General features: G+C 39.8%; 1 protein-coding gene across 1 annotated transcript in view; it reads left to right on the top strand.

The window, feature by feature from the left end:
• Positions 1-11,969, top strand: part of SPSB4 (splA/ryanodine receptor domain and SOCS box containing 4) — a 90,239-nt gene extending 78,270 nt beyond the window's left edge. The window contains exon 3 of the mRNA XM_037407577.1: positions 10,656-11,969. Within this exon, the coding sequence (XP_037263474.1) occupies positions 10,656-10,783 (128 nt within the window). The 3' untranslated portion in view covers positions 10,784-11,969. The remainder of the gene's footprint in view (positions 1-10,655) is intronic.
• The last annotated feature ends 3,372 nt before the right edge of the window (positions 11,970-15,341 follow it).

The following is a 15,341-nucleotide window of genomic DNA, read 5'->3' as shown; positions in this document are numbered from 1 at the left end:
CAGCTGTGTTTGCATACCAGGAATGATGACAAATCATAAATTCAGTGTGAAAATAATCCACATTGCCTCCAGTACCCATTTTGTGCTGATAAAGATTATGGTACTTAAGAAAAAAATTACTTTCACGAAATTGAAAATATAAGTGGTACTAAACTAATGGGATCGAATTCATTATATTGAGCCTAATTGCAGCATCATTGATCCAGATTTGTTCCAATGTAATTCTGTTAATATCAAAACTAGAGTAGCAAAGTGATGAGTCAGGTCTGCTGTTTGTGGGTCTCCCGTAGAGATCATTAGCTTGTATACAGTTGCATTACAATTTAAATGTCACACTGCTGCCATTTTTTCACTTGGTTTGAGGAAATATGCATATGTTGGAGCCTCCGGGTAATTTAAATTAAAGCAATTGAGAACAATAATATGAGGAATGTAGTCAAATAATAATTGTCTTAAACAGCTCAGCACAATTTGTATTAATTAAAGTAGTAGTCATCAGTTCTGTTGCCTTGTCAATATGGTGAAACTTTGAAGAAAGCTGCAATGTGATGCTGAAGATGCTTTAAATCAATTGAATTGCTAACTAAATAACTTTAGTGTAATACTAAACACCCATACTGAAAACTACCGTGATAGATTCCTGCTGAGAATGTGTGAGTTGTAAGCAACGGAAATCCTGAACGAGCATGTGTTATTTTAGTATGGTAGTATTTAGAAATTCTTGTGAGGTGCCAGAGTGCAGGGCACAGTACAAGGAAAGATGACAGGGTGTATGTACTTCATCATCCCATGCAATTACTATGTCATACAAAATGCAACAAGTAGATAAAACAGGCCAGTGGGAGAAGGGCGGATGGGGCAGTCAGGCAACCGGGTACCCACCTGGTTCAGCATGTAGCTCCAACATCTTGTCTTCTTGCATGCATTTCCTTTTTTCTTTCATTCATTCATTCTCTCATTCTCGTGCGTGTACTTGATTATCTTAACCAAAAATAAGAAATATGCTTAGGAACAGCTGCAAAAACTTACAATTATGAATTTTAGAATATTTTACTCAGTATGATTAGGTTTCCCAACAAGAAATATCATCTGTTGTAATACTGTTAAGGCAGAAATGTACCAATGGATTGAGGGATAGGAAAAAAATTCACCTAAAATCTTTTTCTGATCCCCTGTCCAGAGCAATAAAACTTGTTCACGGCCATAAGGGTTGTTACAGGTGTGTGCCTGTACATGGGTGTTCTATATGCCCGTTTATGAAGCACATTTCATGAACAGATAAAACATGAGAAATTGTTTTGGTGTATTGCAGTCATCGTGTTGCATGTTGTTTGCAGTGTGTGAACTCCTGTAGCAATAGTTGTCTGTGGTGGTTCGTCCTTGAAACCTGAACTTTCCTTCAACTTTCTCTGTTACTACTTTGCCTATAAATCTGTCTATAACTCCTGAACAACATCGTCTTTGAACGCCAGTGCATCTACTCAGTGAAATTCTCATCCAAGCTTTAATCTTCTCTCACCTTGATATATTTTAACTTCCCTCTTTATGGCCTGGCACACAAGCTGAATTTAATGGTGATAAATGTGTTTCTAAAAGCAAAAGTTATAAAGTGTATCTTAAAGATTAATCTAAGCCAAATCGTCATTTGCACCATGTTAAACTTGGGGAGGTTTGAGCTGGGAGGAGCTAAGGAGCCTCAGGCTGTAGCTTAGGCTCCTCTCTGATGTCAAGTACTTCTTTTTTTGTTTGTTGGTTGGTTTTAAAGAGCGTATATTTAGGTGTTCTTTCTACTCCAGAACATCTAGGTCATTGCTGAAGTCACTGTCTCAATTTACCTTCGTACTGTGTTCAAGAATTAAGCAAAGAGTTGTTTTGTGGAACTGCTTGAGAGGAGGAGAAGAACAAACAAATCAAGGCCTGAAAGCGAATCTTTCCAGCTCATCCTATTTGCATTTTCCCGATGCACACGGGGAATGAAATCGTACATGTGCTTCCTCTTTCCGCAGGACAGTGGCCACCATTCTCGCTGGCTCTCTGGCAGCATGCAAATCCATCGAGCTCTAACAAAACCAGGTTATGATAGGGCTTTGCTCCTTTTTACAAAAACTTATTAGTTCACTGATAAAACTATTAATCTGCCTTCACAGCTTCTGAATTATTTAAGCAGTATGGTTTAGTAATCTGTAGGTTGGAGAAACAGTGTGTTAAAATGCTTTCAAATATGTCATACCTGTGATTTTTTTTTAATGTGTTTTGTTACTGGAAGTTGAATTATTATAATGCATGTGTTCATTTAAATTAGCTGTTGTAATACAGAAAATGAAGTTTTTCAGGAAAGTTTCCACAGTGAAGTTTGCTTGTAGATTCAGCTAGGGCCAGACTTTGTATTGCTCCTGTTCTACATATTAAATGTACTTGATCTAGGGCCTGTTATAGGTGGATCATAAACACACCTAAAGGGTAAGAAATGTAGAGCACATTGCACCTCAGAAGAGGGTTTCTACAGATACGTATGTGTATGACACTATATATATAGTCTCCCTACAGATGTACACAGACAAATCGCTTCCCTAGGAAGAACACTCCTATAAACAATATGATTCAAAAAACATGTTTAGGCATATGCTTATGTCTAATCAATTGAAATCTTTAGGAATAAATTTGAAGCCTGTGTTGAATTTTTTGGATTTAGGCATGTGCTCTGGTGCTTATGAGTTGGGACCAATTGTCCAGGCCTTGTGTCTTCTTTGTAGGAGATTGCAAACACTGAAACACAAAAGAGAAATCCAGGGAGACACATACTCATGCTCAAATGACAGATTCTTTATCAAACCCCTATCAAGAGGCCACTGGCTTTTGGGTTTGATTTTGGTTTGTTTTCATTCTGTTCTGCTTTTCAAGTCTTCTCTCAAGCAAGCACAGCTGGAGAGCATTAACTGAAAACAAATAATGCTGCAGAATATCCGATTGCTGGTTTTCAGCTTAATTCTGCTAAATGGTCCTCGATTTGAAGTTTTAAACTGTACTTAAATGCATTAACACTTCAAAGCCAAAGGTATCTAAACCAATCCCCCCAGCCCAGCACAAGACATGAAGAGGAGGAGGGGGCAAGTTTTACCCGACTCCTTCCCTCTGTTCAAGCTTTCTGGCCTTCCTTTCTCCCTTTAGCATATTTAATTTCAAGTACCAAATCTTTGTGGGATATGGCTTAGCTCAGACATAGGGGGATGTTTGTGTTATTTTTGTATTTTTACATCCCCACCCTGTCTGCTAAAGGCAAGGTGCTGATGTGGTACAACATAAAGCTTTATTTGTCCTAGTAGGCAACTGCTGGAGACAGGGGCTGTTTATCAGCCTTGACTGATACAGGCACAGTGGCTGTTTATCAGCCTTGACTGATTGGAAAAAATCTCACCATCTGCCACCCATTATGCTTTTGAAGAAGCGAGTGCGATAGCTTCCAGCTGGATGTGAACAAGCTGCATGGGTGGGAGGGGGTGATGGAGGGGGGTGTGTGCACTCTGCCTCCCGTAACAGCATCAGCTGCGGCGGGGGATGTCAGAGCTTTGTACACGCAACTTCTGCGAAGGCAGCCTAAGTTTGGTAGCAGGCTGCCAGAGCCTACATGGTATAAACATGATATAGAGAGATAAACATGGGAGTTAGAGAGAAATAGTAATCCTTGCTCGAAAAGCCAGGGTGTTCCTGTTTAATTGCAGATTTCTTGAGAATGGTGATTCTGTTGGATCGCCTAAGCTGTAATTAAAATGGGCTGTTCTGAGGTGCTTCACGTGTATGGCTTGCTGGGGTAGGCTGCAGAGCTGGAAGACATCTGTGGGAAAAATAGATAAGTGATTTCTTTTATCCTGTTATCCTTTGACTGAATTTTCATTGCTGTTAGGAGATTTATTAGCGTTTTTTATGATTGGTCAAAGCCTATGTTCTTTAATATATTATTTGCAATTTCCTTTCTCTAGATTGTGCCAGTTAAGGAACACAACTCAAATTTTCCATCAGTTGCATCAGGGAAGCCATAAATAAGTCACAGGGGGTGTATTTATGTATCGTATTATGTGGGGGAAAGAACTTGGCCTGCAATGCATAAAATTAGAACAATCATTAAGCTTTGGCAGAAAGGTTGGAAGGAAAACTCCTGGCTTATGTGTATTTGTATGTTTATTCTATGTGATAATTAAATGGCAGTTACAAATTTCTGTATACCCTAAATCATCCTAATGGAAACACTTAGGCCACATTACTCCTTAGCAGGTGTTTTAATACCTGGAGGAAGGGGGAAAAAATCAAGAAAAAGGATTAGAACCCAAATGTGCCGCAGTCTGGAGTACAGCGGGACCTCAAGCAGCCTGACAGGGGACAGAGGATTGTCCATTGGAAGGGGTAGGTGTGGGGTAGCAGAGCGGTCACGAGCCGTGGGGGGAGCTTGCCCTTCCCACCTGCTTCATGTCCCCACCAGAACAGGGACAGTCTGAGGGTCGCCTCGGGTCTGTGTTGGATCCCCTTTCTGTGACAGAGGGTTACTCTTATGGGAACGCCATCCCTCTAAAGATGCTGATGACTGTTGAATCTCGTATTTTGCCGAGATCAAAAGAAGCGCAGGGCAGGAACCGGAGTGATGCTGGTGGGAAAGTGGAGAGGGCAGACTGGGAAGCCAGGCAATAGCCTAGTGCGCGTGTACCGACAGCCTGGTAACTTGTATAGAAAACCTTGTGCCCAGTTAGGGTACGAACAAGTGCATTGTTCATTTTCCTTGTTTCCAAGACCACTGTCGGTGCACCAGGCATGTATTGCTCTTGCAAGAGGTTACTTTTTTCTCTGTTCTTGAGGCGGCGCTGCGTCACCTCGCTCCTCTGCCGGGTGATGAGCATTCTGGGGCAAGAAAGGTTGTGCTGCCTTGTAAATGAGCTGGCTCTTCCCGCATGGCACTGCTAGCACAGCAGAGCTGGGGCTGGGGAGATGGCGTCCACATCTGTAATGATGTGTGATTCCATTTCTGTCTCATACTGCTGTGTCCTCCCTCTTCCCTGCTCCCACCCTGCCTGACGGCAGTTGGGATCAGCAACATGAATCGCTGAATAGAAGTGCTTTTTAATACGTTTAATGCCAAAAACATCAAAAGATAAGATAATTTGGTATCTTAGGTAGACCTATAAAATAACTAACAAAAATTTTTGGTTACAGGGATTCTCGCAAAAACTCCCTTTGTTTTTCAATCAGCTTTAATTTTGCTTTGATGGTGGTTTGTTTGGTTTTGGTTTTTTTTTTTTTTTTTTTTTCCTCAGACAGCTCTGGTTTTATCAAATGAGATAAAAATATGCTCCTCATAGGCTAGTGAAGGCCATGAACATTATGTGCTGTTAAAGCTTTAAAAATTTCTTTTAAAAATTGATATTGTCATTTGGCAAACAACTGTTGTGTGCTGAAAGCTGCTCTTTGGTATGAGCCTTATGTAACATCGCAGTTAATAACATTTAGTGTTATTGGATCCTAAATGACTTTAGTATCTCAACTATAAAAGCCTGTTTACAAAGATGAGGCAGTCTTGTTGGAGTGTCGGATTGTTAAATAACTACAGGTCGCCAAAATTAAATGAACTTTTCCGCTGGTAATGATGTGCAAATTGCTATCGCAGATGCATATTTATTGCGGAAATGCTCATGAGCACATAGTTATTTCTAGTTACAAACATTTCTTTGCCTTTGTCCTTAAACTGTCAGTGATAACATTAAAACAAATAAATCCAGATACATAAACACGGCTATTCTGTGTTATCAATAGCTAAGTGGCTACTAAATAGCTATTTAAAATTAATTTACTGAATAGCTATGTAAGCTATTTTTAAGCTCTTTGCTGTTACATTAAGTAACTATTGCAGCTATTTTTTACACCGCTTGGTGAAATGCAGCTCTACGTAAGGTGAGCAGCTGTTGTGCCTTGCCTCGGCTCCCAGGGGTGCAGGTGTCGGTGTGTGTGTGTAACCGTTGCGTAGGGAAAACGGAAGGTCTGTGACAGCGTACCCCACTCGGGGACCCGCGGTGGGCCTGCTGCGGATACTGCTGAGGAACAGAAGCAAAGGTCTGCTGCTTAGCTGGGTTTTTTAAATGGGCCTGCTTGTAAACTGCTGGTAAAAAACTGGGAGATACAGGGATTAAACGTTGCCACATAAACTAAACAGTACTACTTTCTCACTTTTTTTTTTTTTCCTCTTGAAAAATAGTTTTCAGTAATGTGACAGTTGTGAGGAGCTAATTTTGGGTCAAGAGGTTTCATAGTAAACTTTAAATGAGCAGACTGTTCCTTAAGGTACATTCAGGAAGGTGGCAGGAGATGGCCCGAGGCTCAGTTCATCTCTTACCCACCAAGCTGTAGTTGTGTTTTTTTCTCTGTGGATATTTTGAAGGTGAAAAACAAGCAAATACAGTACTGTGATTGCATTCCGGAAGGTGCTAACTTAGAGACAGCAGTAGAAAAAGCATATTAGGCCACGTATGCAAATTTACACGCAGGAAACGGGGTGTGTGCTTGGGGGGTGGGGGTGTAAAATCAGGCATGGAAAATGAAAATACTTAGTAGTGTTGCATTTTCAATATAGGAGCTCCACTTACCTTGCAACTTGATAAGAACTGCCCCATCTACAGTAAACCCATGATACGAGTTCTGCTGGAGCCTGGGAGGAGGCGCTGGGTTCCCGCTGCGAAGCTTGCTGCCTTGCCCCAGAGTGGCTCACTTTGAATTTCTTAGCCTGGTTGGAAATTTAATATAAAGAGTCATTCTTGTGAATCATGTTTTCTTTACAATTTTGCATTCCAACTCAGCAATTCATTCCTCCTTTTTTTAATGGCAAGAACGTTATTGGAAGACGCAGGACTTCAGCAAAATGGGTAGTTCATGTTCTGGGAGGCTTGAATGCTCCAGTTTCATTCCGTTGTGTTTTATTCTAAAAATGCAACACTTACAATGCATATTAGGTATACTAATGAGTGAGATGTTCTGACAATCAGTTAATAACCCTGAATTTTAAAGTTTTTCAAAGGTAAATATTTAATGTGAAAGAAAGACTTTTTCAGTAGCCAAACTTACAGCTAACTGTGTGTCTTCAGAATATTCATCTGCCTATCTCTTGCATTATTAGACTACCCTCAGCATTTGTATGATCTCAAATTAAAATAGCAGTTTGACAATGCTGTTTGAAATGTTTGGGTGTGCTGTTGAGTGTTTTGGATACATCAAGTCTACATGTGTGTCTTAGGTGGGGTGCACAGCAATATATACTTGGGATGGTTGAACATTTCCTTTCTGAAAGGGCTGAGCTACTTGTGGTATTTTTGTTTCTGAAAACCTGCAGCCCTTTTGGTGTTTGCATGTGTATTTTGCATTCCAATTGAGCAATTCATTCCTCCTTTTTCTAATGGCAAGAACGTTATTAGAGGTCGCAGAACTTCAGCAGAATGAGTAGTTCATGTTCTGGGAGACTTGAACGCTCCAGTTTCATTCCATTGTGTGTGAAAGACAACGATTCAGCCGTTACAACAGATGATGAGCAAACCTCTTTGCAGCAGTCCATTTCCTCACCAGCACGCTGTGCTGTGCTAACAGCATCCCAGTTCCCCCTCTCTGAGCTCCAGTGTGGGAAATGCAACTGGAGAATCATCGGAGCAGCAGTGGGGGCACAGCGGGGCCTGGCACGCGGCGTGAGTGCCAGATATGGCAGCCAGGCTGCGCGCCAGATACTGGCACCTGATGAATGTTAAAGCATCTCTGAAATTCCCACTTGCTTACGTCTAGATTGCAGGCCATGGCACTCCGGCACGCCTTTGCCCTGCCGGTTCCCAAGGCAGGGGACCTGCTGGGGCACAGAATGGTACCCACCTAGCCCAGGGCCTGGAGATCGGAGCATGGCTGAGCCTGTCTTAGCTTCAGGGCAGGGTGCTCGGGGGGTGACCCCAGATGGCAGAGTTGAGGAGCACTCCGGGCTGCCATAGAGCACAGCACCAAAGGTCTGCATCATCTTTGTACTTTGTCTCCCCCTTATTAATCCCAGTGCCTCCCGCTGGAACTTGTCCGGTTTTCAGAACCTAACTTGTGCTTCTAAACTTTTTTCTGAACGATCCTCCTTTGTAAAATACTTACTAAAAATGTGCAATGCGATGGATGGGAGAGTGCTCGCCTTAAGGTATATACCAAATGTTGAATAATGCTTCTGTTGAGTTAGGCTGCCTGAATATTGCTGGTCTTTAATTTTAAAGTTTTACATTTATCCCATAAACTAATTTGAAAAATAAGATTATTTCTTTTTCTGAATTTATTTTTTGATCATTTAGGACTATTCACAGCTGCAAAAATGTTTTTACTTAAAGTGCTGTTATGACAACTTTTCCTCAAGTTCTTACAGCCAGAAGCCCAGAAAATATAACTTTTATTTAGTATTGTAGGACAAGCCTGTTCTAAATTTATTGTAGATCTGAACTGCAGTTGGATAGAAAAAGGGAAAAGAGTTTAGTTAAATTTTCAAGTTGGAAAACCACATTCAGTACGTGTAATTTAGCAGCTGTTGCAAACACTTGGGGGCATTTTCTTTAGCATTTGAAAATTCCCTGAAGAAGTGAGACAGGAGACATTATTTAGAATTTCAACTTGAAATATATTTTAACGTTTTCTTAAATTGTATTTTGAAGTTTAGGATTAACTCTGTGCCTGGCTGCACAGATGGCTACATTTTACATACTCCTTTGTCTAGGGGAATAAAAAAAAAAAAAAAAAAAAGGACCACATGGTCAGTTAATGGCTTTAAACACTCTTAGTCTTTATTTTACATCTTCTTAATGGGACCTCAGAGATTTTGGGAAGATATTCAGAAAATTGTTGTTTATGGTGTAAGACTTGTAAGATGTGGTGTATTCTGTGTCCTGGAACTCATGAGCTATTTTTGCTCCAATTTATTAATCCTGGTTGATAAATTTTACAGCTCCATCCCTTAAGATTTAACGGTCATAATTCTGGTATGTGAAAATAAAAACTTAAGATCACCAATGTATAGAAAATGTTACTTTATTACTGGAATGTAAGGTCACTTTTTATTTAATCTTTTAATAGACAATATTACAGATTAAGTGGATTTTTACAGAGAAGTAGACTCCATATCTGAGTCACTGAAGTGGTTATAAAGTAAAATAAGCTTTCTAGTCTTTTAGCGTACAACAGAATGCTCTCTAAGCTTTTCTGCTAGACGCTTTTGGGAAACACCGTAGTGAACTGTGGACTATACGGATCAATTGTGATGCTGGGATAAATGATGGAAAATCCATTAAGTCAGTGGTGTGTCACCAGAGCGGACAGTTCTAGCATATAAAGCCAATTTAAATTGGATATTTTGTGCTTTGTAATGATTTTTTTCAAGTTGAAATAGATTCAGATAAACGATTGTTTAGGTTAACGTAGTTTTTGGAAATCAACTTGTGGCTTGTGAAGGAACTCTAGATAAAAACACTGAGTGCTGTGCAGTGTTGAGCATTTGTAAGTGATCTGGCAAGTTTATAAAAGGTTATTAATATAATATAGGCACATGATTTTTTTTTCCCTTCTCCATTTTGAAGTCCTAGTAAGGTTTTAAAGGCTACTACTGTTTTATCATGTAAAGAGGAAGTGTTTCCTGTAGTCTTTTAAGCACCTACCCTTTTAAACCAACATGTGTAACCAAATCCATCTGGTTAAAGTTGTTCTTGCAGATAGCTGTAACCGGCTCTGCAGCCACAGAGGTCCTTCATGCTACCGCTAGATGCAAATTCAATGATGGTTCCTGCAATTCTGTGTGAGCTCCGCAGGCCAGGGCGGGATATAGGGGTGAGATGGTTTGAGATGCTACAGACCACTGGTTTTGGGCCTCCAGTCTTAAGTGTTATCAGCCAGACGTTTCTCACAGATGGTTAATGCACTTCTGTTAAACTGAGAGCATCTACAGATGTTTTTTGCTTATTTTGGGGGTGTTTGTGTATATATGAGAACACCCTCCCTGCTTTCTGGTCAGCTAAATCCTCTTCCCTTAATTTATTCATGGAGGAAGAGGTTAATTTTCTTCTAGATTTCTGAGGTTGTTTTTGTTTATCTTTTTTTTGCTTCCAATGAACTTCCTAGAAAGAAAGGCTAAGAGGGTGTTGCAGGAAAAGCAGTGTTTGATGAGTGGTTTGGTTACCCTTTAAGTACCATTTCCAGTTCCGAAGATGCAGAAGGAACTGGTAAGTAAAGAGAAGTTGCCAGTGTAGTTCACATTAACACATGACAAATGCTGTGTTAGAAACAAAGTAGGGGCTCTTTGTCTCGTTATTGCATTTCCAGATTTCTAACTTCTTATGCTGCGATTTGGTAGGCCTGAAGAGTGCGTCTAGATTATTATTTTAAGCTTTACAGATAAGGAAGTTCAGTCCGAAACTTTACAGTCACTTACTATGGGTGAAATGCATAGAATTCTGTCTGTGCTCCTATTGATTCTCTTAATTGCCTCATGATTGTCAGGTTTTTCACAATACCATTACTATCTTTATGACTGTTTAATACAAAACAGAGTCTACATTAATAAATAAAACATTGCTTGTAAATGGAGAAGCAGAAAAATTAACTCTGTTTTCTTTTATTTTTTTCAGCGGAACCCCTGCCTTTAATGGACTTGTGCCGAAGATCAATTCGTTTTGCTCTTGGCAGAGACCGCCTGCATGATATAGAAATTCTACCTTTGCCTCTCTCTCTGAAAAATTATTTACAGTACCAATAAGACATCTAGAACCCTCTGGCCTCACTTTGGACTACATCAATGCAAATGGCAGAAAATTGTTTACAGCAAAATATAAATCTTCGTGATGGACACTTAAGTGTTATTTAATTTTTAATATATATTTTTTCTGAACCAGTGAAAGCAGATCACTGTGGGGGACTACTAAAGAATGTGAAAACATTGATTTGATCGAGATTTGTGTATTATCTGTTGCCTGTTGTGTTTACAGTCCTGAAGGCCATTATTCTCATCTCTCATATTGGTTTATCTTTGTTGCCTCTGGTCAATGCCAATAGAAAATCAGACCTGCAAGATCCACTGTCATACAGGACAGAGAATTTTTCAGTAATGTGATTTTTTTTTTTCCTTTTTCTTTCTCTCTGCTACACCTCACCCCAATAGATAAAAATAAATTAGCAAAAGAAAAATCTTGACAGTAACTTTTGAAAAAATATTTAAACCTTGCCTTTGATATGCAGAGTTGTTGAGAGCTTTAAGTGTTCAGCACTCAACATAATCAGGCCTATAATATCTAAAAGTTCTAACATTTAAAAAAGTAGAGTATTGTCTAGAAGAAGAATATGTGATTTAAAAATACAAGAGGAAAAAAAACGGTATATGTGTCAGAAAGATCAGGTTTTGGATGTGGTAACAGTAAGATGCAGTTCATTGTTTGCAAGACCAAATCTAGTCCCTCCAAAGTTCTGCAGTTTGTAACAAAGTGTTCACTATCCCAAGAATTTAGGATATTTGTATTTTAGAAAGCTTGTCACTTTTTTTATTTGAACAAATTTATAATTTTTATGTGGTATGAACTCTAAGTACTTGGTTCTCTTTTTAATGTATGTGTGGTTATAATGTTTATTTAACTGTTTAGAGTCTGTGGAGTTCTCATTTAACTGTTTCCCATCTTGGGGTGACTGATTTTGGTTTTTTTCCCCAACTCCACCTGAAATGTATTAATTTTTCAGGCTCATCCCATTTTTTAAGATGCTGCTTTCTATTTGCATTTCTTACATGTTTCAAGTTATCTGCCTGATCAGTTATCTAGTTTTTAAACTGGAAGTTGTTGTTATGGCAGGATGTCAAATATTTAGACTGAGCTGCCTTCAGCATATTTTAATGTGAATTTACTGATGAATGAGGAGAAAATTTCTAATAAAGTCTACTGTCCAAAACAAAACTCTTGTCTCCTTTGATGAAGTGTTAAATAACATAGCAATGCATACAGAGTTGAAGTTCAGTTCCTCCTGCAGCTTTGCAAATGCTTGTGTTCAGCACTTCTTTCAAATTGCTGCTTTGGGTTCACGTGTGAGCAACACTGTGGGCAATGTGTTTGGTTCCTGATTTGTCCCACTCGCTCAGAATATAGCTGTACTCTTGCTTTTAACACAATTCTGGCTAGATTCCTCTAAACAAAACCTCAGTTTTTTGCAAAGTTGCACTTTAAGGCTCCGTGCTTTTGAGGTAGGCTGAAGTTTGACTGCTGTGCACTGATGATACAGGCACAACCACTGAACGGCAGATGGTTGCCCTTCTCTGTCACCCCAAGGAACAGAATTACAGTTTCAATTGGGAAAGAGAAACATGAGATAAACAAGGTACAACACCACAGCAAGACTGGAAACAACAAGAGCAAGGTAACACAGGGATGTCAACAGTTAAGTATTTGTTTCTCTGAACTTGACTATCAAAGTTGATGCTTGCTTCAGCATCAACTTACTTTTGGGCTTGCTTTCATTTCATTAACTGTATTCGTTACTTCAGTCTTGCAAAGGGGAAGAAATTACAGCTGTGATCTGTATTTCTTACTTTTCCCGCTTGTTTAATATTAAACCTTTTGTCTCTATAGGTATGTAGGAAGAAGGAGATACAAAGGTAACACACTCGAAAGGAAAATATAGCTAAGTCAAGTGATCTTTCATAAGCAAGGTAAGCAGCTGTTCAGGAATGGCATAGTAATCCTGGTAGACCTTATTTTTCCACCACTGAAGTCCGTTGTAGGTAAGCATTTCCTAAAATCAGTTTTGCTGTGTGTAACTAGATTTCATGTTCCTTTCAATAACTGCGGTGACACAACTGTTTAAGTGTTGTCTTCTCTGGTGTTTCACTTGGCACAGGCTAACAGCTTTTTAGTGGGACACTAAAGTGGGAACTGATAACACGAGGCAAATTAATGGTGCCTTTGTACGTTAATTAACCTAATTATTTTACAGTTGGATTGGAATTTCAGTGGGTGCCCCTTCAGTGATGATTTGTCTAAACCAAATGTCCTTATTTTAACTTTCAAACAGGTTTTTTCCTAACACTTTGCTGCCTTCCAGGAGTGCTAATTTTACAGGAGTGATAGATTTGTTCTTTTACTTTTCCCTAATTGCATGCTGTGATGCTGTGGATGGTAGATACACCCCTTCATGTGAGATTAGGGCCCTCCTTTGGGGGTCAAAGTTTCTTGGTCCACAGAATTTTTGTAAGGAGGGTGTACCATGGAGAATATTAGCCATACTTCAGCGTTCCTACTACCCATCCCTTTGTGAATAGATTCTTTTCCAGGAGGGCTTATAGGGAAACCACAGTGCCCATCTGTATTGCTGGTAAAAATGAGTCAAGCATTGAGGCTAAGCATGTAGTCAGTGTACCTCTTCACCGAATGTATCAAGAGTCTCCTCTCTGTTGTGGAACTCCAGCCTGGGTGGTACGTTCTTGACATGGATGCTCAAGGCTGGCTCTCCTGGAATGCAAACACTGTTTACTGTCTGCTTTAGGAGTGAATTGAGCACTAATTAAAAGGTGGCAGTGCATTGGCTTTTGCCCAAAACGGAGGTCAAACACTAAGTTGCAATCATTCTTCAACCAATGCAGCTGAAACTTCTCAGTCCCTCTGTCCTGGAAACCTAAATGCAGCAAGATACCTGCCCAGAAGTCTATGCTCAGACGTGTCTAACAGAGGGGGTGATTGCTTACCACAAAGCTGTACTACAAGATTTGCAGTAAGATCTCTCTTGCACCTTTATTTTTAATTTCCAGCTGCTTCTGACTTTCATCACACGAAGAAATAGACAATAGATGTGATTATTTTCAGCTTTTGTATCCCTGCGCCTGAGCAAAAGGAGTATAGCTTTTCTAGACATGATCTGGAAGTTTTCGTACGGCTGGTAAACCAAGGCCAATAGAAACTTTTCAAAGCAAAACACGAGTCTTAACCGTAATATTTAAAAGAACAGGGCACATTCCTGGGAGCTGCCACCAAATTGCGACCTTTGTGATGGGTGCATGCTAATTAGTGGGTTGCAGTAGAAAGTATTTCACCTACTTTTTTGGGGATTTGGATCTCTAATATGACCCCTTCCAAGGAGGTACCAAAAATGCAGAATCCCTTCTGTTAGAACTGTGGTTAAGACTTGTGGATATATCATGGTGTCCCTTCATTACTTTTTCAAGATTTTCATTCTTCATCCTTCTGCAGCTCTTGTGAGGGAAGGGTCTTGATTTACCCACCTAGAGGTGCTGTTGGTGTGATCACAATTTGCACTTGCTATAACCTCATTGACAGTCTCAGCTTTTAGATTTACTAAAGCTCTTGTTTCACAACATGTAAATTTGGGGTCAAATCTGAGAAGCTGTTGTCCTTTGGTATAGCAGCTGTCACATGTATCCCTTCTACTAGGCTGGCAAAGTCAGTGCTGTGAAGACTTTGTTTCTGCTCCATATTGGGCCAAGGGAAATGTGTTGAAATGTCTGCGTTCTCATCCAGAGGTAATGTAATATAATCTGTAGAGAAACTGTGAAGTCTCGGTTTAGACTTCGCATGTAGGCTTTCTGGTGTTCAGGTTTGTATCTCAACAGATAGACTCAAACTCTTCCTGTTGAGGTAGGATCTAACTTCGTGAGTTTCTTAGTGTTCGCTTGAAGCTGGGAAAAACTGTTAACGGAAGCAGCTATGTACGAGTCATGTGAGTGTTTCTGATAGTTATAAAAGAGCAGCAAGCCAGGAATGCTATAAAACTTCCTTCTCATCTCCATTACAGTTGGAACTAAACTATGACCATATGTTCTCACGTCAGTCAGCGGCAATCGCCATGTAGCAAGCTTTGTATCAGAGCCAGCAGTACTCATTCAGGTACAATTCCCACTGACATCAGCGGGAGATCTGTCCGAGTCAGCACTGCTGCTTTTGGTTCCCATGTAAAGATCTCCAAACATTTCCAATACATTGTATTGAGCGGTACTTTATTATATGTAAGCAATGTCAAGCAGATGGTTTCTGCAGCAGTTTTTCTAATTTGGCAAAACATGCTGGCAAGTGTAGTTAGGTAGATGTGAGAAAGTGGAACGAAAAAGTGTGTCTAGTTCAGGCTGAGAGTGATATTCAAAGGGGAAGCTAGACTTTTTGGCTCCTTGATGATGATTTTCAAAAGCTTTTTCATTTATAAACCTTTAAAATCTCACAGCGGTTTTTATTCTGTATACTTAAAGGAATGTAGGATCTTTATCCATTCCTGTTTATTTCACAAAAGAATGTCTGGTGATCACGAAGTGGAAATCCTTTGTTTGCTTG

The sequence above is a fragment of the Falco rusticolus genome, chromosome 13 (genome assembly GCF_015220075.1).
Source record: "Falco rusticolus isolate bFalRus1 chromosome 13, bFalRus1.pri, whole genome shotgun sequence".
NCBI lineage: Eukaryota > Metazoa > Chordata > Aves > Falconiformes > Falconidae > Falco > Falco rusticolus.
The sequence above is the reverse complement of the archived record's forward strand: the minus strand, read 5'-3'. Positions and strand labels throughout refer to the sequence as shown.